This window comes from Sceloporus occidentalis, unplaced genomic scaffold, assembly GCF_023333645.1.
Source record: "Sceloporus occidentalis isolate IW3139 unplaced genomic scaffold, rSceOcc1.0.p SCAF_1, whole genome shotgun sequence".
Lineage (NCBI taxonomy): Eukaryota > Metazoa > Chordata > Lepidosauria > Squamata > Phrynosomatidae > Sceloporus > Sceloporus occidentalis.
The window spans coordinates 131,001,745-131,028,551 of record NW_028316981.1 but is presented as its reverse complement, the minus strand read 5'-3'; the positions used below and the strand labels follow the sequence as shown (position 1 = coordinate 131,028,551).

Sequence of the window (26,807 nt, the reverse complement as noted above, 5' to 3'; positions counted from 1 at the left end):
CAGCAACTACTTAGGGTTCCCGGGGCTAGGCTTGTCTCCACTACCAGGAAGACATTTTCCATCGCTGCCCCGGCCCTTTGGAACACGCTGCCCATAGAGCTCCGCTCGGCCACCTCCCTGGCCCAATTTAAAAGGGATTTGAAGACCTTCCTTTTTGGTAAAGCATTCCCCGATTAAGATGTCCTATGGACCTCCTTCCTCTTCACTGGCAAGGGGACTGGCTAACTCGGGGCTTTTCTGTTTTTATTGTAATGATATTGATGTTTTTAATGTATTGTTTTTAAAGTGCTGTAAACCGCCCTGATCTGTGGAAGGGCGGTATATAAATAAAAATTTTATTTATTATTATTTATTTATTTATTCTCCAGAGTCATTCATGCAGTTAAATGAAAAATGTGATGTCAAGAGGTAGAGAAATGCCCAAAGGTTACATCACTCACCGTGCAGTTTGCAACATCATGACAGTATTCTCTCCTTCATAAGTGCAGGAAGGGGTGAAATTGACATAGATATCAGGCAGGCCACTGCAACGGGAATAGCCATGCCCACCACATGCCATCCGGCATTCCTCAATGCCAGCATTGGCTACCCAGGAGCTGAAAGCCTTTAGCCCTGCAGACAATGCATGCAGCTGAGGGAGAGAAAAAAGTTAGGAAACCAGGCATCTTGTGGTATTTCTACTAGGTCATGTATCATTATATTTACCCCCCCCCCCCGACTTTATATGGCCAAAGGAGAAAAGGCAAATCCCCAAAATCTGGCTTGCAGAAATTTGATGGCATCAGGGTTTCACGGGTCCCCCATAGAATTTCAGAATTCAAAGAGTGAGAACAAATAAGGCAAAGAAGTCCAAAAATACAATTTTCCCTACTTGAATTCTTTCACGGGTGACCCCCGTGAAATGTGTTACCAGCTGAGACCAGTGGCGTCACTAGGAAGTTGCGAGGGGTGCAGACTGCACCAGGTGACACCCCGAGGTGGTGTCACACCATTTCTGCTCAAACACCTGTATTACGGCAGAAACATTGTGGCATTTCCCTGTATCTCTTTAAAATGCTTTATAAGATGGTGGGAGGGAGGTGAACCTCAGTGGGAGAAGAAAGGAGGGGCCCCAGACTTTTTTAAAATTAAAATTTCAAAAATTAAAATTTTATTTTTTATTTTGAATTATTTTTTTTAATTTTCTTTAAAAACATTATGTTGTAACCAAATCTTCACTATGTAAATACATTTACATTACGCATATGATATTGTAATATGAAGGTATAACGTTTAATTTTGCTAGTTGTTTTATGTCACAACTATTAGCATTACATTCAGTGGTAGATGGGTATTCTGATTTACGAAGAACATTAGTGCAATTTTTTTCTACTAAGGATTCTGTATGGTGTGAAATGGGAGGAGGAGGGGGGGTCAATGAGGGAGGTGACACCATGAGTGACCATATTGGGTGACAGCAACCCTAGAGATGCCACTGGCTGAGACCAGAATCTGTCAGGTCCAATATCATATTAACCAGCAGCCTTTGCTTATGAAGGTTAAAACTTTTCCAATTAGATTGGACACCTTCTAAACAAAATGAACTTCAACAGGGAGAAATGCAAGGTACTGCACTTAGGGCGGAAAAATAAAATGCACAAATATAGGATGGGAGACACATGGCTGAACGAGACTACGTGTGAAAGGGATCTGGGAGTCCAAGTAGACCACAAGCTGAACATGAGTGAACAATGTGATGCGGCAGCTAAAAAGGCCACTGCAATTTTAGGCTGTATCAGTAAAAGTATCGTATCTAGATCAAGGGAAGTAATAGTGCCACTCTATTCTGCTTTGGTCAGGCCCCACCTGGAATACTGTGTCCAGTTCTGGGTGCCACAATTCAAAAAGGATGTTGAAAAACTGGAACATGTCCAAAGGAGGGCAAGTAAAATGGTGAAAGGTCTAGAAACCATGTCCTATGAGGAACGACTTAAGGAGCTGGGGATGTTTAGCCTGGAGAAGAGAAGGTTAAGAGGTGGTATGATAGCTCTGTTTAAATACTTGAAGGGATGCCATACGGAGGAGGAAGCTGACTTGTTTTCACTTGCTCCAGAGACTAGGACCCGGAACAATGGATGCAAGCTACAGTAAAAGAGATTCCACCTCAACGTTAGGAAGAACTTCCTGACAGTAAGGGCTGTCCGACAGTGGAACACACTCCCTCGGAGTGTAGTGGAATCTCCTTCCTTGGAGGTCTTTAAACAGAGGCTAGATGGCCATCTGTCTGGGATGATTTGATTTGGATTTCCTGAATGGCAGGGGGTTGGACTAGATGGCCCTTGCAGTCTCTTCCAATTCTATGATTCTATGATTCTAACGTAGGCTTGCCAGAGTGAAAATTTAAGTTACCTTCTGTCTCTTTAATGGCTGTGTAGCAGAAGGAAGCAGGTGTAGCTTGTCATGCAACAAGGTAACAAGCAACACCTGTTGAAATTCCCTCTTCTATACAACCATTTAAGAGATAGGAGGTGATTCCAGTTGTTATTCTGGCAACTCTGTCTAAAGAGATTAGACAAGTCCATGAGGGACTATTAAAGGTTCATGGTCATAACTGTTAAGGAATGCTCTTTATAAGGACCTATAGTTTTACAAAGGATAGGAACAGATCCAAATTACAAAGGGAGAGACAATGCAGCCACAAAATGGAACAAGGAAATTTAATTGCCTTGTGTTTGGGGGGAGGAGGTCCTGACTTCTACCTCAATAGGTTCTATCTTTCTGTAACATCTCATACAAGCAAGATGCAGACTTGTGACTCCAACAATGTTACCTTCTCACCCTGTCATTTTTACCCTCTTTTTCAGATTAATGAAGATACCCATGTGCTTTGAAAGCTAGCATAATTTTCTTGAGTGGCGTGCTAAAAGAAAATGTGTTTTCATCCCTTTTGGTTTTCCATTAGCCATTCTTTGGGCTGAAGCAATGGCTTTCATTTCTGTGCCTTCATCTGTGAAATTCATGGTTCTAAATTCTTCCCCCTTGACTCTCTTCTCTCCTAGGAATCACCCTTATATTCTGAAGAAAAAGAATACATTTGGCCAAATTCAGTAGGACTTCTTCCCATTTTAAGTAGAAGAATCACACCTCTGGCAGCTCACTCAAGTCTCCATCACTGATGTTCCCAGTGATGCGACGGTAGGTATCTTTCATATAGGCACCCACAAAGTGGAAGGCATATGCTGTTGCCAAAAGTGGAAACAGTTTATACTGCTGAGTCTGATAATCCAAGATCTGAGGCTCAGGTTCCCTGCAGCAGAAAGCAAATGAAAGAGAGAGATTAAGTTATTGATGTAGTCTGCTGACCATTTCAAAGCATTACAAATGATAAAACCATAAAATAAATACTACAATACAGCTACCATAAAAACATTGTAAAAGAGTAAAAGAAACTTCCACTGTTGCTAAGGCTTGATTTCTTAGAAAGTCAATACAAGTACTAAAAGTATGGTAAAGTTGCATTCCAAAGAAGATGTGGAAACATGCAGCGATAGTATACAAGTGGCCCTCCACATTTATTGTTTGAGTTTTGCGGATCTGACTATTGATTGTTTTGATTAATATGTTACCTCTAAGAATCTCTAGGTCCTCCAGTGCAATACGGCCAGAAGTTGTCCTAAAGTCACACTGCAGCACCTAGAGATTCCTGGAGAAAATGCTTCTCTAGGCATTTATAAGTCCTCCAGTGCAATTCTATGGTCAACTTCTGCCAATGTTGGCCAAAGAATTGCAATGTAGGACCTACAGATTCCTAGCAAGGTGTTCTCTGAGGTAAAAAAAGAATAGGTTTTTATTTGCATTTCCCGCCACTTTCACAGTGCCCCTAACTCCAGTGACTGTGGAGGACCCACTTTATTTACTTATAGAAACAATGGTGAATTGGTCCAACATGTGAACAATGAAAGGTTTCTTTATAAAGAGAAGAAAATGTTGATTAGTTTTAAGTAAAGAAGACTTTAGATAATACAGATAAAACAGATACAGGATGGGAAAAGAAAATCTGAATTTAGTAAGCCTAGGCTACAACTTCTATGTCATTGCAAGTTTGGCTCCAAGTTCTGAGGAAGCCTTTTGCCAAGGTGGCCTCAGTTCCCCTGGCAAAACATTCAGTTTTCTCCTCACTGTTGCTTGCCCATTCTGTCTGGACCCATCTGCATTATTAGCCAGGGGAAGACAGAAAGGCAAGCAATGGTCTACTACTGCTCCTTCTCTTCTGCTTATCTCTCTCTTCAAGAGAGGTGATGGACAGGTAACAACATGTATGGAAAAGCAGCAGCAGAGTTTGGGGTTCCAGAAAGCTGATAGTGGACCACTTGAAGGGGTATCCACCAAGGTAGGTGCCTCATGATCCTGACAATTAACACTGGCCAATCTTGGGCAATGGCCTCGATGTGGTAGAATGACAATGATTCAAATGTAATGGGAGGAGAGGCTGTATGCTGCTTCTTTAAGGGGAAGACGGCACTTATGCTTCCTTCTTCTGATTTCCCTTGGTTGTAATAATAATAATAATAATAATAATAATAATTTTTTATTTATATACCGCCCTGTGGCGAACCAATCCGGGCGGTTTACAACATTAAAATAACATACAGAATAAAAACAATATATTTCCCTCCCCCCTTAAAAAGTTATTAAACAACATATCTAATTTAAAACCACAATAACTAGTTAAAATAACAATAAAGTAAACAAAATCACTCCTGCCTCCCACCAAAACCAAAGCAGATGTCACAGATGCTTAGAACAAACCACGAGTAGCTTCTAAATTAGTCTATGGTATTCCAAAAGGAAATTTTGCATTAAGGGTTTAATAGTGCACTGGGCAAGAGAGCACAATATTGGTATTTGATACCTAAGCATTGTGTGCAAGACCAGGCTGTATACTACATGGGACTTAGGAGTGCAAGACCCCTATAAAAAGTGGGAAAACTGCAAATAACTCTACTCCTCTCCCAAAACAAAAACATTTACACACACAAAAAAAATACAATCTGCTTTTTCAACCCACTATGGATTACTTTGAAACGGCAGGGTTCCTTCAAAAGTCAGAACCTTGCCACCATCTTCACTGCTGTCCTAGTCATTTTTAATAGGGACTTAACAAGCTCCACTCCACACCTGCAGTACTTCGATCCCTATTTTAAAAATGGCATAGGCCAGCAGCAGCAGCAGCAGCAGCAGCAGCAGCAGCAGCAGCAGCAAATAATCTTGTCAATAATCGAATCCGCAAACGTCAAAACTGCAAATGTGGAAGGCCAACTGTACTACCCGCTTCTTACCCTGGCTTCAGTTCCGACTGGTGCCGCACTGCACTGTAACGGATGGCAATTGTACAAGCTCTAGCTAGAGAGCGTGCAGCATCTCCTACTATTATTGAACGGATGAACACCATGGTTCCATATGTCAGCTTGGCATTTAGAGGTTTCACATATGTGCCATCTGGTTCAACCTAGCAGAAGGAAGCAGTACAAATATGAAGGGCTGGTTGTTTCAATATTCCTTTTACAGTTTTACATAGATGACACTTGCATTTTTAACACCTTAAAAGCATATCTGAACAGATACTCAGTCGCTAAAAGCACTTTCAAAATCTTGATGATCTACACTGAACTATTTTTGTTGTCTTTATTTCAATAAAATGGCTGGATACCATTTGTGTGAAGGGATGAGATACAAATCTAAGGCCTGTTACAGACTGCCAAAATAAAGCTGCTTCGGGTCTCTTTGGAGGTATGCTGTTTAAATGATGCATGGGTCCTAAGAGTCCAGAGGTCGCACCAAAGCCACACTCCATTCCTAAGCACTGGAGTGCAGTTTTGGTGCAGCTTCCGGATTCTTAGGATGCATGCATCATTTAAACAGCATACCTCCAAAGAGACCCGAAGCAGCTTTATTTTGGCAGTCTGTAACAGGCCTAAGCATATAAACAGATTCCCCACCATCAACATTTCTGGCTGCCTCTCATCTAGCTCATGCTGTGAAACTAGTAGTGTTTGCATTTGAGATTCGAAAGTTCATACTGCTCAAGTAATGACATTTAGATTAGTGATTAAAAATAATTACAATAATTATCAGGCTATTTTGCAAAACAGAAGACTGATGAAACATGAAAGGGAGGAGGCCAGATACTAAATGTATGTTATTAGCATTCATTCAATAGGAGGTTGTCAGTGGCTGGAGCAGGAAACAATTAGAAATGAATCCATGCCTGGTCAGCTGCCTTAAAAGATGAGATTGTCAATTATACAAATAAACAGATTAGCAAACCTAGCAGATTGCATATGAGTGTTTTTTTCTTGTCTTACATAAACTGCAGTACACTGAACTTTGGCACACTTAAAAAAGATTTCCAGGCAACTTGACCTCAAAAACTGAAAACAAAATAGAATTGCACAAGTCAGAAGTCCTCAACAAGAGACACAATAGGATTTAATCTTAGAGACTTGACCACACTTCCTGTAACACCAATTTAAAGCATTTGGAGTGGTCAGTTCCTTCTAAGTCACTATTTGAAAAGGCTTCTCTGAAGTGATTTGAAGAACTGGTAGTTGTACATCAACAGCAAAAAAAGACCACCAATACTTTTTACCTTGGCGTGTTTCATTAGCATATTTTCACGGGGTATGCGGAAATTGTCCATTTTTAAATAGCCATTGTCCATTTCATCATAACCAAATTTTGGCCCAATATCACCAACAGTAATGCCTAACAAACAGGGTAAAACAACGAGTGTAAGAAATTCTCTACATTCTTAATGGAAAGCTAAAAGGGGACATTCGTAAACTAACTTGCTACATATACCCTACTATGGTGCTAGAATGATTAATACCCTTAAATTGTTCTGGTGACAATCCTAGGGATTCTTCCCATGACATGAAGATTCAAAGTGCATGGCATGATACCCAAAATGGATTTCATCTTTCACATCACATTACAGCATATAGTGAAAATACAAAGACCAATTTTTTTAAAGAGATTCTCAATCTTGCTGCAAACTGTGGCAAGTAAAGCCTGATTTACAGGCAGAGGGTTATGGACAGAGACTATCTGCGTATGAGAAATCTATGAGGATTATGGGTATGATAAATCTACATTTATCTCTTCTACATGCTAGATGGACCACAAGGTACTCGTACTCTCCTTGCCTTGTTCATTAAAGTGAGGGTTAAGCAACTTCCTGGGGAGGGGGATACACAGAACCCCTTGGAGCCACATCATTGATTCCTGATAGTACCCAGCTCTCTATGATAACAGCAAAGTGCTAGACTATCCTTCTTCAATAATAGATGGTGACTGGAATCTGTGAATTTGCTAAGAAGCCATGATTCAATAACACGTTCCAAACTCTTAAACAAAGGTTTGAAAAGAAATAATGTTTTTTAGGAGACTATATGTGAAAGATCCACTGTGGTGTAGTGTGATGAGTGCTTTATGACAGTGTTTGAATTTTTTTATTTATTTATAATCTTTGTGTTCGGTTCCAATCTACAGGTTAACTCTTGCCTTTCATTGGACTTAAGACTAAGACTCCTCTCTACCATACATATGTTTATTTGTTTATCCGAACTTGGATTGTACTGATCACACATATATCCTTTTAACAACTCTCAAAGACTACCATTAATATCTACACTTGTCATGCCAGCATCATGCTCATGCCTTTTGCTATTATTTTATTATTACATTACATTATTCTATTACATTTCAAATCCCCCCAATATGTATAAATGTTTGCCTTTGTTATTCTTGTTGCTGTTGTTGTTGTGTGCCTTCAAAGTTATTTCCAATTTATGGTAGCCCTAAGGCAAATCTATAATGGGGTTTTCTTGGCAAGATTTGATCAGAGGAGTTTTGCCATTGCATTGAAGCTATATTCTATGCATCTGAAGAAGTGGGCTGGAGTTCATAAAAGCTGATCCTGAAGTAATGCTTGATGGACATTCCTAGATTACAGAATATTTTAGCTAGCCCACTTCTTGTTGTCTATCCACTTTCTATGCAGACAGGACTTCAACAATTGACTGCTTTCTATGATCTAATATTTTAGAATATTTACTGCTAATTTATTGATAGTGTGACATTTTTAAATCATATACATTTTGGCTTAAAAGTATAATTAATTTAATTTGTATTTTAATGTGGGTAACATGTTGTGTTTTCATTGAAACCTTTTGAAATTATTTGAAAGCTTCATTGGCTCTTAGCTCTGGGAAACATTATATGAATAAAATAAATAAGAGTTTCAAAACATATAAAGCCCTACATGGCTTGGGCCCAGGGTACTTGGAGGACCGCCTTTCCCCATATAATCCGCCTCGTACACTCAGGTCGGTCGGGAAGCAATTGTTGAGGGTTCCAGAGGCTAGATTGTCTACTACCACCCAGAGGGCCTTTTCTACCTCGGCCCCCAAGCTCTGGAACTCCTTCCCGACAAGCTCCGCTCGGCCACCTCATTAGACCAATTTAAGAAGGGGTTAAAAACACACCTTTTTAAGCAGGCATACCCCGACTTCTGTTCCCTGAAATAACCCCTCCTCCCCTCTCGACAGCACTGTTGAGTTGGTTTATTGCTATGTTTTATATTTTAAGATGTTTTTAATGATGTGTGATGGTTTTAACTATTGTCAATGTGAAATGTTGTTAACCGCCTTGATCTCAGGAAAGGCGGTATACAAATAAAAATTTTATTATTATTATTATTATTATTATTATTATTATTATTATTATTATTATGTGCCCCAGTTCACTGCCTGGAAATGTACTTTATAGTGTTCATAGGTGCTTTAAAAAAAACCTTCAGCTGCTTCCTCATACACTGCCATTTTTTTTTGTTTAGCTTCTTTGTAAACCTAGCTAGGACAGCTTCCAACAAGCCTTTGCCCTCTGGATGCATTGGATCACAACTACCATCATTCCCAGCCAACAAGACCACTGACCAAGCTGATTAGTATCAAAGTGGTAATCCAACATATCCAAAGGCTTTGGGAGAGGCAGCTTTAGAATGATTAAGTTCTCCTTACATTTATACCAGGGGGCAAAGCACACAAAGAAAGAACAAACCCACATATACAAAGACACAGATGTTGGGGCCATACCTGGTAATGGCTCATGGGTTCCCAACTGGCGTATTGGCACTATGAAAGCATGTAAACCATGGCACTTGCCCTGGGTACAGAGCTGAGCCAAAACTATGGCATGGTTTGATGTCTTACCCACTGAAAGGAGATAAAGAAAAAAGAACATAAACAAATGGAAGCTTTACCACACAGTCCGATCCTCCCCTCACCCCCGTACATTTTAAGACTGCTAAGCACCAACTTTGCTTGTCATTAAAAAAGAAACATACATGCAACCAAAACAGGGAACAGACCTAGATGCTGCTTTCATTAACAACTTGGGTAAGATTCTTGAAATGTAATTGTATTTTGTCCCAATGAGAAAAAAATCGAGGAGGATGTGATTGAGCAGGGATGGCTTTGTCTTCCCTAACCTGGTACCCTGCAAATTTTCTGGACTACAGCATCCATAACCCTGAGCCAGCATAACCAATGGCTATGAAAGGAGTGAGTCCAACATATTCAGAGGGCATAGAGTAAGTATAAAGAAAAAACAGTCAAGCCTCTTTACATAAAACCGCATCCTCCCACCTCAGCCTTCAGTATCAAGAGAACAGCATAAAAGAATAAGAAATATTTCTGAAACAAATGCTATTTATTCCTCACTGGTCACATCCTTATGAAACATATTAGACTAATAAGGACAATTTCAATCTCTTGTTTCTAGAACCAAGATGAACCTTTTGGGAGAGGGGAGGGTTCCTAATTTTTACACAGTGAAATAAAAGATTATATAACATGAATTGTATTTAAAAACAAAAACAATTAATTAGTTTAACTGTCTTTAGGTGGGATAATTCTAAAGGGAGACACAGTGCATATAGCTTCAAAGCTGAAACAATCCACTTACATCCCCCTGGCCACCACTTAATAGAAGTCACAGTTGGGCTGTTTATGATGAATTCCTGCGTTGCAGGATCATAAGTGGCTGTGGTTTCCAGTCCTCGGAGATGAGTTCCTATAGACAAGCAGCACATCTTGTTTCATGGGTTAAACAGAAGACTTACAAATATAGATATTTTTCTGTGAATTTCAGTGATGAGAGAAACATAGATAATACAAAATATACCATGGAAAGTTGGGGGGGACATAAATATAGTAAAAGTAAGTATATGTATGAAATACTGGATGCATGCCAATCACACAATTTGCCTAAGATCGCAGTCAGATCTTTCCATTTTTGAGCACCTCCATCCTGACAATGTACTGGTTTTATCACCAAGAGGCAGTTGCTGCTCAGTTACATTTCCTTGCCTGCTTGCCACTAAAGCATACATGCAAAGTGAATGTCATAACTATCTGATAAAATCCCCTAAAGAGAGACACAGCCTCTTTATCCCTTTCTTGTGATGAAGCTATGCATTAAAATCCAGCTATTGCTTTGCGTGGAAGTTCAACAACTGCTTCCTTAATGAATTTTACTTCCAAATGTTCATTCTGCTCCAACCCACTGCCACACCCAGACACAATCTTCTTTCCTTTTCCCTGCAGATAGGCTCATAAGTTTTTCAAGTTGAGCAATGGAGCTTGGCAGGTGTTGGGGTTTTTCATCTTCTGCATATCAAGGAAATGGCAAAATCAAGCTTTTTGCAAGGGTTTTGCTATCTGGCTATGATGGAGATTTATGTCAAAATGTCAACTGAGATTTCATGGCACACTCAAGGTGGCAACCACTTTTTTTTTAAAGAAAGGATTGCCTAGCACTATAGCACGGTAGACTGGTTTTGTAGATTTACACAGAAAACTTGTATAGAAAGCAGTGGAGGTGACTTTATGTTTGAAAGAATCCAACTCATGTATATTAGATACTTTTTTCAGAACTTGACACAATTGTGAGCAGGGTAGAGATGCATCTTTGACCAGCTGCACTATGAATTACAAACTTAGTTTTCTTAGGAAAAGCCATTCATCCATTCTCTCAGCTTTTAGTTTTTTAAAAGGAAGCCTTTCAGCCCTAGGGTGGTAGTGACAAACTTTAAATATTAATGCAATCCTGAATGTTGTCTTTGGTAAGCTCTAGTTTAGACTTTGATTCAGCCCAGCCTTTTGCATGTATCAAACTCAGCCTTATTTCGGCCATTCTATACACTACTGGAAAGGGGATAAATCTGCCTTGGAGGGTTTTAGCAAATTCTTCTACTTTTAAGCCTTGGAGAAAAGGATGGCTATGAATCAACTTGGCCTATGCTTTTGCTCAGGTGTCCCACCATGCTTAATACCTTTTACAGTTGCAGACAAGACACTTGGTGGGATGCCCGAGCCAAGAAAGAACTGAACAGGCAGAGAGGCCTTTGTAAACTGTTCAAGAGTTGGGATATTCTCTGTTTAGGATCATCAGCCTTCCACAAATGATAAGCATAGCTAAGCATGAATATATGAACTATCTAGATGACAGTGTTTGTTCTAACCCTCATAATGTGTCTTGAAAAGAATTCTACAAACTGAAAATGTGCTACTAGAATGCTCATTATCCATGTCAGGAACACATAGTCAGTTGTCTACAGAAAGTGATGTTCTGAACAAAGATTCCTGTGTAGCCTGACTTTCTAGCACCAGAGGCCACCTCTCAGCATAACATGTACAGAATGCCCATTTTCCTTGCAGCTGTACCTGTGGCTTGAGGAGATGGGGTCACTTGATGCTGAGTGAGGTTGTGGTGATGGTAAAAATAAAAATCCCAATTTTCCAGCTTTTACAGTACATATCAACTATCCTAGTCAAAAAAGAGAGAGGAAACAAAGCAGACCTCAGCCCAAGATTTAAAAAACCAAATGGCACTGCTCCCAAGTAGACCATAGAACAGTGATGGCGAACCTATGGCACACATGCCAGAGGTGGCACTCAGAGCCCTCTCTGTGGGCACACATGCAGTCACCCTAGCACAGAGTTTGCTAGAGTTTCTTACTAGAAAGCCAGAGGGATGTGGCACTCTGCAATAAATAAGTGGGGTCTGGGTTACAGTTTGGGCACTCAGTCTAAAAGGTTCACCATCACTGCCGTAGAATATAGCCAACCTGACTTAAGATTTTCAGGAGGAAAAGAAGTTCCAGTCAGCTTCTCCTCTATGAAAGTGAGGGAACACAATTTTTTTTAATCTAAAATCTTTTTACTGAAACTCCAGAAACCTTCCGTTTTGGAAAAAAAGCCTTCTTTTTATCAAGAAGAAGTTTGTTCCGACAAACTCATAACCCTACTGTTGGCAAACAGTGAATTCTATATTTCTTGATCAGAAGGAAGATTACCATGCTAAATGACAGCACAACAAAAGAAGACATACAAAATCTGTCTACAAAGGTCACAGCTAAAATGAGGAGCCACAGAGCTGATGTTGGTGGTTATGGTTGTTGTTTTTACTGTTATGTTTCATTAAATTTATTGTATTGTTTTAATGTGTTATTCTATAAGCTGCCTGTTTTACCATCTCCAAAATGAATAAGCCAAATAGGACAAGAGTAATCTCAACAGTAGATGGGTTTGAAGACTATCTGAGCTGCACGTGTGAAAGATCACCACACCCTGGGCATTTAAAAAAAACAACACAACTAACTACGTAATTGCAGGATGTCATTATGTGAAAGAGGAGTGCCCTTCAAATACACCCAGATACAATATTGCACCAGAATCTTACAATTAGAAACTTACGTGATACTTTTTAATCTACTAGATTTAACACAAATATTTGTTTTCAGAGAGTTCATTTTTCCTCATGATATTAATGAAACTAGAATGAAGATTCTATTTGGTTTAAGCACATTAACTGTTATAAATTTAAATCTTTCTGTGACACCATCATAATATATTTTATATTAAAGATCTGTGAACTAGTTTCCCCTGGAAGCCTCAAGTTTCTAATAAAGCATTAAAGGGTGACGTCAACTATACAAAGATCATAATCAAAGTTTATTTACACTGGAAGTTGCATCAAGTAGAGAAACCCACTGAAGAGAAACAATTTCAGTTGGCTTTGCAAAAGCTCCCTCTCACACACAACATTTAGAAATGGTGAACTTAGTGCTACAGAAACAGAGATGCTTCCAATGAATTTAAGCATTGTTACTGAAAGGATGAATTAAGACTGCTAAGAAATAGACTTCTTTCTCTCTCATGTCATTTAAATTATGGCTTAATTTAAAGGTGGTTTCATCAATACAGAATATTTATTTCTTGCTCAAGACTATGTGCTCACCTGTGTTCTTTGAAAGCATGCATGTAATTTAAATGTGTAACCTAAAAGCAAATGCATATCAGCCAGTGGAATACGTCAGGCCAGAAACATGGGAAAAGATGTGTTCGACATTTAGCAATGTCACCTTTGGCATATGACTGAACCATACCATCTGAAATTTCTACCTCTATGTGCAATTCTTTCATAAAAAGGTACCCAATAGTCTTCTGTGAACTGGATAGCCTGAAAGACCCTGAATTTAAAAATACACACGCCACAGTTTTCGAAACATCGTCTACCCAGAGGTATCACTCTTTCAAATAAGACTTGAAAGTACTGTACCATGACCCATCTCTGTTTGAGCATATGTGCCAATGATCTCCAAGTTCCAAGCAGGCATGAAGAAGCGATCCTGCTGTTCTTGGGTTGCCTGGGTGAGGAGCGTGGGCAGGAACATGCCCAGGTGGAGGTCCAAAGGTTCAGGTCGGCCTCGGTGAGCAGAGCTGTAAAGAAATGCCGAGGGAAGGGAATTGTGAAGGGACATTACAGGATTGAAGCAGGTGAGATTAGAGGTGCAGATTGGAAGGTGGAGAGAGAGAGAAAAAGATAATTTTGTACAAATTAAGAATTTAGAAAGCACAAATTTTTATCAAAGCACCATTCTTTTCCTTGGCCCAAAATGATTTACACAAGGAGAGGTTATTCTGCTCCTATTACAAAAAGAAGACCAGAATGACAGAGCAACACTTCCTAGTTTTGTTTTGGTGTTTTTTGTTAGGGTAGTATGTGGGTTGATAATTACTGCAACATTAAACAGAAGTTCAATTGGTTGCTCCCAACTATTGGAAATGTATTTTCTCTTCTCAGCACTTAAGCTTTTAGACTAAATTAGATAAGGAATGCTTCACACTGGGATTATAGGTTTCCATCTATATCCAATTTGATTTCTGGGGGAAATGTTTAGACAAAACACAATTTAAAACAAATAGCAAACCCAATTTTAATTGTCTCTTTTTGCTTCCAATAAGTTTGACACCATCAGTTTTTGTTGTTGTATTAAAATTATTCTTTAGGGGCTCTCTGTGGAAGAAAAGAACAATGCTCTGAATCAGCAATCAAAGCTACTGAATAGATGCATAGCTTTGTGTCAAAAGCCAACATTTATAAACAGCTGAACCATCACCAGCAATGGTCTCCAGAATCCAATAAAACATGCTTCTTTATAATGCAGTAGCCCACACATGATGTCTTCATCTAGATTAAGATTAAGCACTCATTATCCCTTGTACCAGCCCTTCTTCCAACATAGCTTTGTATGCAGTGCTCATTTCATTTCCTGTATACTGGTGTAGTGACTAACAGAGCAAGTCAAGAATACAATTTTTGGTCCAAATTTAACTTTATCACACTATGGGGCTGGACAAACAGCCCCGAAAGGGCAGCCTCCAGATGCCCCTTCTTCCACCAGATTGGGGCTGTGCCAACCACACACCGCGGCCTCGATCTGGCCTTTCCAGGGCGCACTGGAAAGGGCACAATAGCCACAGTTATATGGTGCTCCTTCAGTGCTATGTCGTCTGGAGTGCCAGAGGAGTGGTAAGATACTGTGAGTTGTGTGGAGCAGCACACAACTTCACGGCGCACTGGGGGGGAGTTTGGGCATGCGTCATGTGGACACAATGCCCTGACTCCACCCCCAGGCCAGCCTTAATGGCTGGTCTGAAGAGCCCCTATGTATTTTTAATAAACTATAAACTTTCAGACTTGGTAACCAATCTGCAATATGGGGATAATAATGAAGTAGTTTACAGATTTACAGTGGACTTAAGTAAGACAAATTAATGTGCTCTGATTTAAAGTCAAGTGTGTGCCTTCAAGTCATCTGTCAGCTTATGGAAACTCCATGAGTTTCATAGGTTTTCTTGGGCAAGGAATACTTGGCAATAAGCACACCTCACACTAGAAAGAGGCAAACACTGCTAATAAACCATTCTTCTCCCTGTGAGATGGCCAGTATTCATAGGCTGATAGTAAAAATTCTCCCTTATCAACAGCACAATAATGATGGCTACTCTAGCAGTAGTGGTATGCTTGACACCAAGAGAGGGCTGAAGCAGAGACTCTTCTTTAGAATAGTTCAAATATTATTTATTGCAAACACACTGAAACTAGTTGTAGTATTCTCAACTGCAGGAAAACATAACCCCCTCCCCCCCCCCAAAAAAAACTGAACAAAAGCCTACTGTGATAGGAACAGACTGTATGGTATCACAATTAAAATTTAAATAATGCAGTATTTCCAACCCATTCAAAGTACGGTACCTTTGTCTAACAGTAAGGTGAGGCATATTACATCTTATCATTAAGAAAAAGGCCAAGAACTTACATCACAGACATTGGCCCGTTCCAGACGGGCATAAAGTACGCGCTCTGCGCGTACTAGGGTTAGGAAGGGGCATCACTTCCTGACACCTCTAACCCTAGTATGCGCGGAGCGCGCACAAAATGGTGGCGCCCGTTCCACATGGGGGGCCGCCATGTTGACGTCGCGGACGCATAGCGTCCGGATGTCGCACAGCAGAAGTGACGCTGCGAGTGCGCAACTAGCGCCTCGCGGCGCCACTTCCAGGGCGCAAAAAGAAGCCCAATTTTGGCGCTTCTTTTCAGCTGCGCCTGGGAATTGTGCGATTTGGCCACTGCAGTTCCTGGACACAGCAACTGGCGGCGCCGGCAGACCGCTGCTTTTAGGTGGTCTGTAACGTGCCATAGTTAGGAATATGTAACTACATATCTTCTCCTGACATGATTCCCCAAATCTACCTTCACTTCCACCAGCTACACTGAACAATGTAGCCCTGTTATGCTGGTGAACTGTGGGATAACGTGTCCAGCCTGCTCCCACATAATCTGTGGTGCACTCCAATTGCCAGCAAAACAGATATCTGTCATTCAGTGTGGATGTTTGGGGCATTTGTGATTGTGGCAATAGTCCCAAAATTATAAACATGAATCTGGAACAGTTACAAATTTGCAAGTCTAGCTTATGCATTTGTAATTGCTCAACAGAATGCCAGCCAGTATCTTTGATCTCTCCATTACAGTGATACTATAAAAATGGAATACTGTATAACTAATGAACAATAAATTACACACGTATGTTTTTGTAAACGAGTAGAACAGTATCAAAAGGACATGGTGGAAGTATCTCCAGCTATTGGTATCTGAAATCACTATACAGTAAACATAAATAAATCAAGTTTTAAGTAATACTTCTCTATGTTCTAATTTACAAATTTTCAAACATAGTGCTCTCATGGTCCCATGTTCTTTACAATATTTATTTCTGCAAGTGGAGTCCCTACTCCTCATGTTGCAGAGAGAAAAAATGGGTAATAGATTGCAGTACAAAGATGACAGAAGATCTATATATTTTATTTGCAGCTCAAAGACATGCCTGGAGTAAAAAATATAATCTAAATTGGAATCTAGCAATCTTTCAGTCAATGCAAAAATGCTTCCCTTTAAAATTTGAAATGAGAGAATTTTCAAATAAGTGGAAGAGTTACTTCACATCTGCCACTGAAGAATTTCCTTCCAGATCACATCTCTGTCAAGCCAGCCCTAGTCAAATTTATTATTCAAAGCAGAGCTTCCATTTTAGTCCAATCCAGCCACCATTCAACAGCAGGAATTCTAGCTCACACGTGCCATTGAGGAATCATGAGAAACAGAAAGTGTGAATTACATCACTGGAACATTATTTACAGTAACTGTGATGTATCAGTATGGTTCATTTATAATTAATACACTGGTTAGTTGAGATTCCAATATTCCACAATGATATAAAGACAAATATGTTAGTAAGACACAGCATGCAAAAAACAAAAAGAAAATCACTGCCAGAGACAAAGCTGGAAGAGAAGGAAAGGGGAAGACAAACAGGGTGCTCCATTTGCTTAGTCCCAAAATGTTCCATTCAGCTATTGCATTCAAATGGTGATGTGAAGTGTACCAAAATAAGATTGTGTTTGTCTTCATAAAAGCAAGACTTCTGACAGTTAAAAACAGAAACAATGAATTCATCACACAGTCTAAGAAGTCATCTGATTCGACTTGCTTCAGGTTTGATTGCAGACCAACTAAAAACCAGAGGCTTTTCCTTCTCCTTTGAAGGCATTCGTGTCTTCCCTAAAATCAAGTCCAGTATTAAAAGATTAAGCCACCAATTTTAAATAACTTATAATTTATTTAGGACGTCACCATAAGTGAGAGAGATAAGTGCTTTGAGCAACAATGCTACCTTTCAAATGTAAACACAGCCACTAGATGGGAAAAGATGCCGTATAGATTCTTGCTGTGGGTTTCAGTCTCATTTCATCTTGTACTTGTTATGTTCCTTCAGTCCATGTACTTGAAAAGAGTCACTTATCCTAGCAAATACTGAGTGTGGTTGAATGGTGGCCACATTTATCAGCTCCCTCATGTAACAGTAGAAATACGAAGAGCCAACATTTTAAATCTTTCTGGACTGGCTGAGGAAAAAACTGATTTTTCTCCCCGACTTCAAATGTCAAAAGAGAAAAATCCTGAAGGAAGAACTGATTGTGCAAAACGCTAACAAAGGGTCTTTCCAGGCAGGATTAGGGACTTGTAAAGGCTTTACTATACCAGCTCATGCTGTGCAGAAAATCTTGCCCAAAGCAATTCATTTATTTGGCAAATAATATTAGAGATCACTACCCAGTGCTGCTGTGCCTCACAGATTTGATACATTTGATACAAGCATTTTCTTCTCTTCCAAGTGTGTCAGTCAGAAAGCTATATGCTTGGTTCTACCTCATTTGGTGCATTTAATGCTAGAACGTCCACCATACTTCAAGTCTCAAGTGTATGGCTTAAATCCACATAGTTTGCAATATGTGATTGTACTATATGTGATTAAAGTGAAGTTGACCTAAGATTTTGAAAATATAATACTATCATATTCTCGGGAAGTGCAGTAGTCCCTCAGTATTCACTGGGGTTTGGTTCCAGGATCCCATGGGTATCAAAATATGTGGATGCTCAAATGCCATTATGTACAATGACATAGTAAAATGCTATGCATTATATACAATGGCAAATGAAGGTTTGCTGTTTGATTTTTTTGTGGGGTGGGGATATTTTCAAGACATCAGTGGTTGAATCCGTGGATACTGACGGCAGATTGTTTTTTCCTAAATTCAGGAGGAAAACTAGGCTAAATGAACAAATTGCTGACAATGACCATCAGCAATCCTGAGGACAATGCTGAGCCTGGAACATATTACTTTTTGAACTAACTTCCAGTAACCACCAGGCACCATGGCCATGCTGGTTTGGGATGCTGGGAGTTATAATCCAAAAAAGTAACATCTTCAAGCTCTGGAATTTGGCATATTACATCCAAGACCTAATAACAAGGAAATAAAACCAGTACACAGCCAGGAAGTGTCTTTGAATGTGCAAACAACACAGCTTTATGTATACCATTACATGTAGCCAAGGCATTCGAAGTGTGAAGAAATTGAAATCTTGGCTGTAATACTTTTTTAAAAGAAAATATTTGCATTTTCATCCTAAATGTGACTGCCAGGTGGACGTTACACCACACAGGGTCACCCAAAAGTCTCTGAAAAGAACTAACCGTGCCCCAATTCTGTCTGAGCGTAGGTGCCGATTATCTGGAATCGAGTGGCCAAATGTAGCCATTTCTCTCGCTGAGTATCACTGCACTGGTTCTGTAAGGTGGGCATAAACATGCTGTAGTGTAGATCAATAGGCAAAATAGGTTTGGGCATGCCCACGCATACGCTACGGGAGAAACAGAGATGATTGGTCAGGATTTAACCATTACTTCACTAGAGTACCACAAATTTCAATTTTTTTGCAGACATACACAGAAATTTATTAGCTGAGTCTTTCCTCACATCGTAAGTTTTTAGACATAGCAGTAATCATGACAGCAAAGGCATCACTGAACTGTTGTATAATGGCACACAGGTTCCTTTTCATATACTATAATATAAAAGTGTAGAGAAATCATATTCACAATTTCAACACCAATTATGCATTTTTAAAAAAACAATCTGATTGTAGCTCTTTTTTTATTTTTAAAAAACAGTTTAAAGGCAAAGACTGATTATCTGTCACAGTCCTCTCACAATTCAAATTCTACACCAAAAAACCCCACCCCTCCTACAAATGATGCATTAATTGATAACAGTACTGGAGTTTGTATAGGATTCACTTTATTTTGATACAGATAAGACAGTAGAAGTAATAAAATGGGCAGGTAAGGGCTGTGGAAGAGAACTAATTACTTCAGACAGGCCTCACAAAAGTACAGTATGTTGCTAGAGAGTGCAGACTGAACTTGTCAATAATAGCTTCGTTTACAAGGACCTTTTATTAAGATGTATACTTCCATTAACTGCTTCAGGTTGCTACTACTGCCTGGCTTATGCCATTGTGACACAATAGCACAGTAGGTTTGTAGAATGCCAGTAACCAAGGAAAATGCTTTCTTTACATTCTGTAGATGATAACCACACCATAGTGCATAAATTAAGGAAACTGTCTCAGCAAAAAGGAGATATTAATCTTCTTTCAATGTATGGCCAGATTTCACATATTTAAGCTATTTTTAAGCCTCTTTTTCAATGTAGCTCAAGGCTATCTGAAGCCAATTAACTTCTTTTTAAACTTGGCCACAAAAGTTGCCTCGTGATTGTCCCCTGAGGACCATTTTTAGTGGGCTCAAATAGAATTGTGCCTGGAATCACAGAACTGGAGGAGACCACAAGGGTCATCCAGTCCAACCCCCTGCCATGCAGGAACTCTCAATCAAAGCACCCCCAACAAATAACCATCCAGCCTCTGTTTAAAGACCTCCAAAGAAAGAGGCTCCACCACTCTCTGAGGGAGTGTATTCCACTGCCAAACAGCTCTTACTATCAAATAGTTCTTACTTTTCTTCCTAATACAGAAAACATGCAGAGATAGCCATGTTGGCCATTTAGCAAATACAAACAAAAACCCATCAGTGATACCTTTATTTGCTAACCAAAATGCACAATATTGCAAGCTTTGAAAGCTTGCAACAAGTATATTGTGCATGTTGGTTGGCCAATAAAGGTATTACTGATGGATTTTTGTTTGTTCTTCATAATGTTGAAGTGGAATCTCTTTTCCTGTAGTTTGAATCCATTGCTCTGCACCCTATTCTCTGGAGTAGCAGGAAACAAGTCTGCTCTATCACCAATATGACACCCCTTCAAATATTTAAACAGGGCTATCATATGACCTCTTAACCTTCTCTTCTCCAGGCTAAAAATACCCAGCTACCTAAGGCGCTCCTCGTAGGGCATGGTTTCTAGACCCTTCACCATTTTGGACAGCCCTAAGGCAAACTTATCATGGGGTTTATTTGGCAAGTTTCTTTGGAACGAGTGTACGTAAACTTTTTGCCCTTGGGACCACCCCTTACATCTACATGTGGATGTCACCACCAACATCCCCGGTGCAGTATATGAATAAAAATATTTTATTTAGTGTGCATATTTTCACTCACACTTACTTTTCACTAATATTCATATTTAAACATTTCATAAGGAAATAACAACATTCAAATTAGAAAAGTTTTATTTAAGTAAATTCAAAGCATCTCAAAGTTTGGGAAGGAGGAGGGGGGGGATCAGGGCCTGCCAGTCTTGCACTGTCCTTCAGCAGCCCCCCCCCCCCCCCCCAATTTGGGAATCACTGCTCTAGCCTGTTAGAAGTTTCAAAGTTCAAGGCAGAGAGAAAGCTAACAACTGAGGGAGAAGAAGAACAAACTACCTTTTAAAATTTTAATACTTTCACAACTCCCCAAGCAACAAGGAGACAAAATAAAGTACCATAGCAGTCTGTTAGCTGACACTGTGGGAATACAGGAGAACAGATTGAAAATGCTGTGATGCAAGAGGCAAAATCTACTTTCTTGCATAATCTGGTTGATGTAAAAAAAAGGCCCAACAGCTATACAGAGTCATTTTTGTTGTAAATTTAGAATGAGAATACACAAGTACTGTTACTGAGAAACTCTTCAGCAACTTCATGTATCAGCTTACGCCTTGAAGCAGTGACCCAACAGATCACATAGCTACACACTGCCTTTAACAAGGAATTAACTTTGCTATGGTAGTAGCTCATATGTTGTTTGCAGTGATGCTACAATGTAAGATCCTCTAGTTAGTCATTAAATTTAACAATAGCTTCTGAGCAATAAACTTGCCAGACCAGTTCCTCAGGCTGCAGACATATTAATATATGGAAATCATTTTTGTACATAGTAAAATCCTGTATTCTTATTGCCAACAGAAATATTCTGAACAAACAAACAAACAGTAAACAGATGCAGCAAGCAGTTTGTTGGATCAGACCATCTAACCCAACGTTCTGTTTCTAACAGCAGCTGATCAGAAGACTCCACTGAGATTACTTCATCTGATAAAGCTTTTGGGCCTTCATTTGAGGTTTGACATCAGTGCTGGATATGGAGGCATTCCATCTCTGAACACAGAGCCTCCCCTTAGTTGGTATGGGGTATCAGGCTTACTACCTAAATCTTTTGGCTCCAGGACACAGGCAGCTTTAATTGCCTTGGTGAATAACATACCCCAGGAACTGGAAAGGGGGAGTGTGTCCTTGTTAGTTCTGCTGGATTTGCCAGAAGCATTCAGTATCATTAACCATGGTATCCTTCAGGGCCACCTCACTAGAATGGGACTTGGAGGCATTGTTTTGCAGTGCCTTTGCTCCTTCCTGAAAGCTTGAACCCAAGTGCTCAGGCTGGCTCACAGGAGAAGTTCCTGTTCAACTCCTTTGTTGTTGGCCTGTGGAATCCCACAGGGCTCTGTTTTGGTCTTCATGCTATTTAAAATATACATTAAGTTGCTGGGAGAGGGTGTCCAGAGTGTTGGGGCCAGGTGTCACCAGTATGCTGATGATACCTAGCTCTATTTCTCCTTTCCACCTCAGTCCAAGGAAACTGGTGCCTGGCAGCTGTAATGGATTGGATGAAAGCAAACAAGTTGACACTTAACACAGAAAAGACAGAGGTGCTCCTGGTTAGTCGTAAGGCAGATCAGGGAATGGAAATTTAGCCTGTGCATGGTGGGGTTACACTTCCCACAAAGCTGTAGATCCACAGCTTGGGTGTACACCATGATTCAGATCTGATACTGGATGCTCAGATAATTGTGATGACCTGAGGTACATTTGCACAGTTAAAGTTAATACACCAGCTGCACCTGTTTCTTGGGACATCTAACTTGGCTGTAGTGAGTGACACATGCCTTAGGCCCTTTCCAGAAGGGCCTTTTAGTACAGACTGTGTACGTAGTAGGGTTGCCCGGGTGCGTCTCTTTCAGACACTCACAACCCTAGTACGTACACAGTACATACAAAATGGTGGTGCCCATTCTACATGGGCGCCACCATTAGGACGTCATGACCGCACCGCCTCCAAACAGGGCGGCACAGGCGTGACATCCTGGTGCCACGGAAGGGTGCCTGTGGCGCCTTTTCCGCAGCGCAGGAAGGAGCTCCAAATGGAGCTCCTTCCTTCATTTGTGTCACTGGTGCAGCCTTTATACGGCTGCCCAGCAACACAAAAGAGAAAGGGGCCAAGTGGCCCCTTTTTCTTTTCCCCGCCGCTGTTGGGGTGTCCTTGGGGCCTGAAGCCCCAAGGACACCTCTTTCCAGGCCGCGGGAAGCGGCCTTTTGCTGCTTCCTGCGCCTGGAAAAGCAGCGGATCGGCGCCTCAGGGCTGCCGCTGTGGCAGCTGAGGCCCTGATCCATCAGGGAAAGGGGCGGGTACAGACCGCCCCAAAGGGGCAGTCTGTAACACGCCGAAGTTACATCCTAACTGTATACTCTACTGCACTCTATATGAGGCTGTGTTTTAAGAGTGTTCAAAAGCTTCAGCTTGTCTAAAGAGTTGCATTCAGATTGCTAACAGGTCTCAGTTACAGCAAGCATACAACTCCCTTGTTGCAACAGCTTCACTGGTTGTCAGCCTGCTTCCAGGAACAATTTAAAGCGCTGGTTTTGACCCAGAAAGTCCTAAATGGCTCAGCTAAGCTATTTGAAAAATCAAAGTCAGTCTGGTATAGTGGTTTGACTGTTGGACTGACTCCTGAGACCAAGGTTTGAATCCCTGCTCAGTCATGGAAACACACTGGCTAACTTTGGACAAGTCATATACCCTTTCAGCCTCAGAGGAAGGCAGAGGCAAACCCTCTCTGGACAAATCTTGGCAAGAAAACACCATGATAGGGTCACTATGAATCAGAAATTACATGAAAACACACAACCACCACCACTTTCCCCTTTGAGCCTGCCTAAGTGCTAAGAAGGGGAAGCACTTCTCTCTATCCCAGCACCTTCACAGGCACAGTTGGTGGGAATATGGAGAAGGAATCTTGTGGCTTCTCCCACAAATTGGAACTTCTTCCCTAGGGAAGTTAGGGTGGCCCCTTCTTTGTTTTCCATTCAACAACAGGTTAAGTCCTTTCTTCTCCAGCAAGCTTTTGAAAATTTATATTAACCAAAAAAATATGAATTTTATGGTGCTGTATTGTTTCTAATCTGTTTTAAAGATTTTGATTGGTTTTAATTCTGATGTTATTTAATATTTGTTTAATCTTAATATTTAATGGGTTTTTTTCCAAATTGTACTTTATTATATTCTATCTTTTTGTAAGCCACTAAAGTCCCATCTGGGGAAAATGGTAGGCAATAAATAAAAAAGATGGATGTCACACTCACACATTCACTGAGTTTGCACATAATAATATGCCAGGTTATGGTTGGTTGAATTCTGGTTCACTGTTGTTTCTGAATCAATTTCTATACAAATAAACCGAACATGGTATATCAGCAAGGCACAAGCCACATATCATACTTTTTGTTGGCTTATGAACTTGCACTCATTGATGTCTGAACCCAGAACTGTGGTTTATCATTGGCTAAAACTTGGAAACTTCAGGATAACTAAAAAGGAGGGATCTAAATCCAGGTCAGAACATAAATGTTAAAAGAGACTTTTTAGATTGCACTGTTGAACAAATGTGATCTCATTATTTACTACATGCATTCAGAAAGGCCAGCAACAACACATAATCATAATTTTCAGAACTGCCTGGTTGTGTGTGGAAATACTTTTTTTGAGAGACATAAATCATAATTAACTATGTGCTATAACGAAGCATGGTTAAGTCAGCACTGCATCCTATGAACATCTTCCCTCATACTAAAAGCTTTGAGGTCAATCCTGTAAATAAGAAAAATCAACTAGGTGAGATGGCTCCTTTTACTGTTCCTCTGGGACTTTGAGATGCCTTACATAACTGCCATTGTTGAATCAAGACCAAAGTCTATTAGTCCAAAGCTCCATACATCTAGCTGTGGCTTGCCTGGTATATCTGAAAAGTTCACAAACAGGACAGGACACTGTTGGCCTTTCAACTGTTTGTTCTCAGTATTTGGCACTCAAATGTGCACCACCTCTGTACAGGGAACATTCATTTGGTGTCATGATTCAAAGTTACAGTCTATGTCCTGATAATTTAGTCTACCTAATTAAGGAAACCAACCAACAGCTACTACCACACCTTGTGGATGTAAATCCCATGTTAATTACAATTTGTCCTGAACCTTCTGTGGATTATCTTCTTTAGGTGACATGGAGTTCTTGTACTATACCATAAGAAAAGATTCACTTAATTGCTGTTTCACTACGGCAGGTTACAGACCGCCCGTTTGGGGCGGGCTGCACCCGCCCCTTTCCCTGCTAGACCGGCAGCTGCTGAGGCCCCGATCCGCTGCTTACCAGGCTGCGGGGAAGCGGCAAAAGGCCGCTTCCCCGCAGCCTGAAAAGGGGTGTCCCTGAGGCTTCAAGACCCAAGGACACCCCGCGGCGGTGGGGAGGAGAAAGGGGCCGCTTGGCCCCTTTCTCCTTTGGTCAGATGGGTGCAGCCGTGCGAAGGCTGCGCCCAGCGGACCAAACCACTAAGCTCCCTGGCGCGGAGCGAGGACGTCACATCCACTCCGCCCCGTATAGAGGCGGCGCAGTCGTGATGTCCTCATGGCAGCGGCCATGTGGAATGGCCGCCACCATTTTGTGAGCGCGGAGCGCGCACTAGGGTTAGGGGGTGCAGAAGCACTGCCCCTTTCTAACCCTAGTACGCGCTCTGCGCGTAGTTTCCTGCCCGTTTGTAATGGGCCTACATTGTAAATTTCCACCCTATACTCTCCCTAGAGCACAACCCTAGATGTTTCCTCAGAAGGCATTGTGTTCAATGGAGCCTTCTCCTTGTGTGCTGGGATAGAAATAGATAAACAAATTGCTGGGATGGGATAACAGGGAACTGTGCAAGCATGAACATGCCACACTCCCAGGTAGTGAGCTTAACTAAGTTGCCCTCTGAAACCTACAAGACTATAGTTAAGTGAAGTTTTAAAGAGAAGTTCCAGTCTTTTTATAATTTAAATAAGTGAGAAGAAATCCATCTGCTTCTGACTGAAATAAAAAAGATTCTGTGGCAGGCACAGTCATGGGTATGGATTTCTAAGCCACTTTCCATCTCATTTTGATGAGTGCTTAAAATGCAGGATTCAGTGACCTCTTTCAACGCCTTCAGAATACAGGGAGAGAAAGTGGCATCAAGGTCATGGAGCAGATCAAATTGCAAGGTCTCATGTCAATTATCCACCTTACTCTTTATCCCACACAGAGCTAGCCTGTCATCAAACTGCTGGAATGGAACTGGAGCTCCACCCACATGCCTTTGATTGAATAAACATTTATTGAGTGTTTATTGAACTTCAACCCATCCTGTACAGTTACAGAGAAGGGAGGAAACCTTTGCTCAACATTAATGTCAGTAGTCTCTCCTACGTGTAGTTTAAGAAAAAGGCGTTAGCGTCACAAGACAGAAAGGAGTGTGTTAAAAACAGTACTCATTAACAGATAATGAGATCCTGGGTGATAAAATATAGTTATAGATAACTATATCACTTTAACAAAGTACTGCATTGTATAGCATTATAAAATGCTGGTATTTAGCAACTCTTACTAAAGTGTCTTTTGAGATATAACCAAAGAAGAAGAGTAAGGCAGCAAGGTCTCAATGTTTTCTACACCAACAAGGCCCCTTCCTGCTTGATACATTGGATGGATTAGATCATACCCATGCGATTATAATATGCTACAGGTTCCAAAGAGATACAAAACAAAAAACAAAACAACTTCATTTATATAACGCTTCATACCGAACTAGCAGTGTCTAAGCGGTTTACAACTGTAAGCTAATACCAACTCATGTCAGGTTGGAATTGCCTGAGACCCAAGTTTTATAGGGTGCTCTTACTGTCAATGGCGTTAAATGCCAAGGGAAAAGCAAGGGTCACCAGTCCAGTTTAAC

General features: G+C 40.6%; 1 protein-coding gene across 3 annotated transcripts in view; it reads right to left on the bottom strand.

The window, feature by feature from the left end:
- Nucleotides 1-26,807, bottom strand: part of ACOX1 (acyl-CoA oxidase 1) — a 41,753-nt gene that overhangs the window by 7,479 nt on the left and 7,467 nt on the right. The window contains exons 1-8 of one of the 3 annotated variants that reach the window (XM_089535775.1): nucleotides 18,986-19,128; nucleotides 13,663-13,823; nucleotides 10,006-10,113; nucleotides 9,135-9,254; nucleotides 6,629-6,744; nucleotides 5,319-5,488; nucleotides 3,124-3,286; nucleotides 441-631 (exon numbers count right to left, since the gene is read on the bottom strand). In XM_089535775.1, the coding sequence (XP_089391901.1) occupies nucleotides 441-631; nucleotides 3,124-3,286; nucleotides 5,319-5,488; nucleotides 6,629-6,744; nucleotides 9,135-9,254; nucleotides 10,006-10,113; nucleotides 13,663-13,823; nucleotides 18,986-19,050 (1,094 nt within the window). In that variant the 5' untranslated portion in view covers nucleotides 19,051-19,128. Of the gene's footprint in view, nucleotides 1-440; nucleotides 632-3,123; nucleotides 3,287-5,318; nucleotides 5,489-6,628; nucleotides 6,745-9,134; nucleotides 9,255-10,005; nucleotides 10,114-13,662; nucleotides 13,824-18,985; nucleotides 19,153-26,807 lie in introns of those variants that run through there. The other 2 variants (XM_089535757.1, XM_089535766.1) reach the window with 2 other exon arrangements.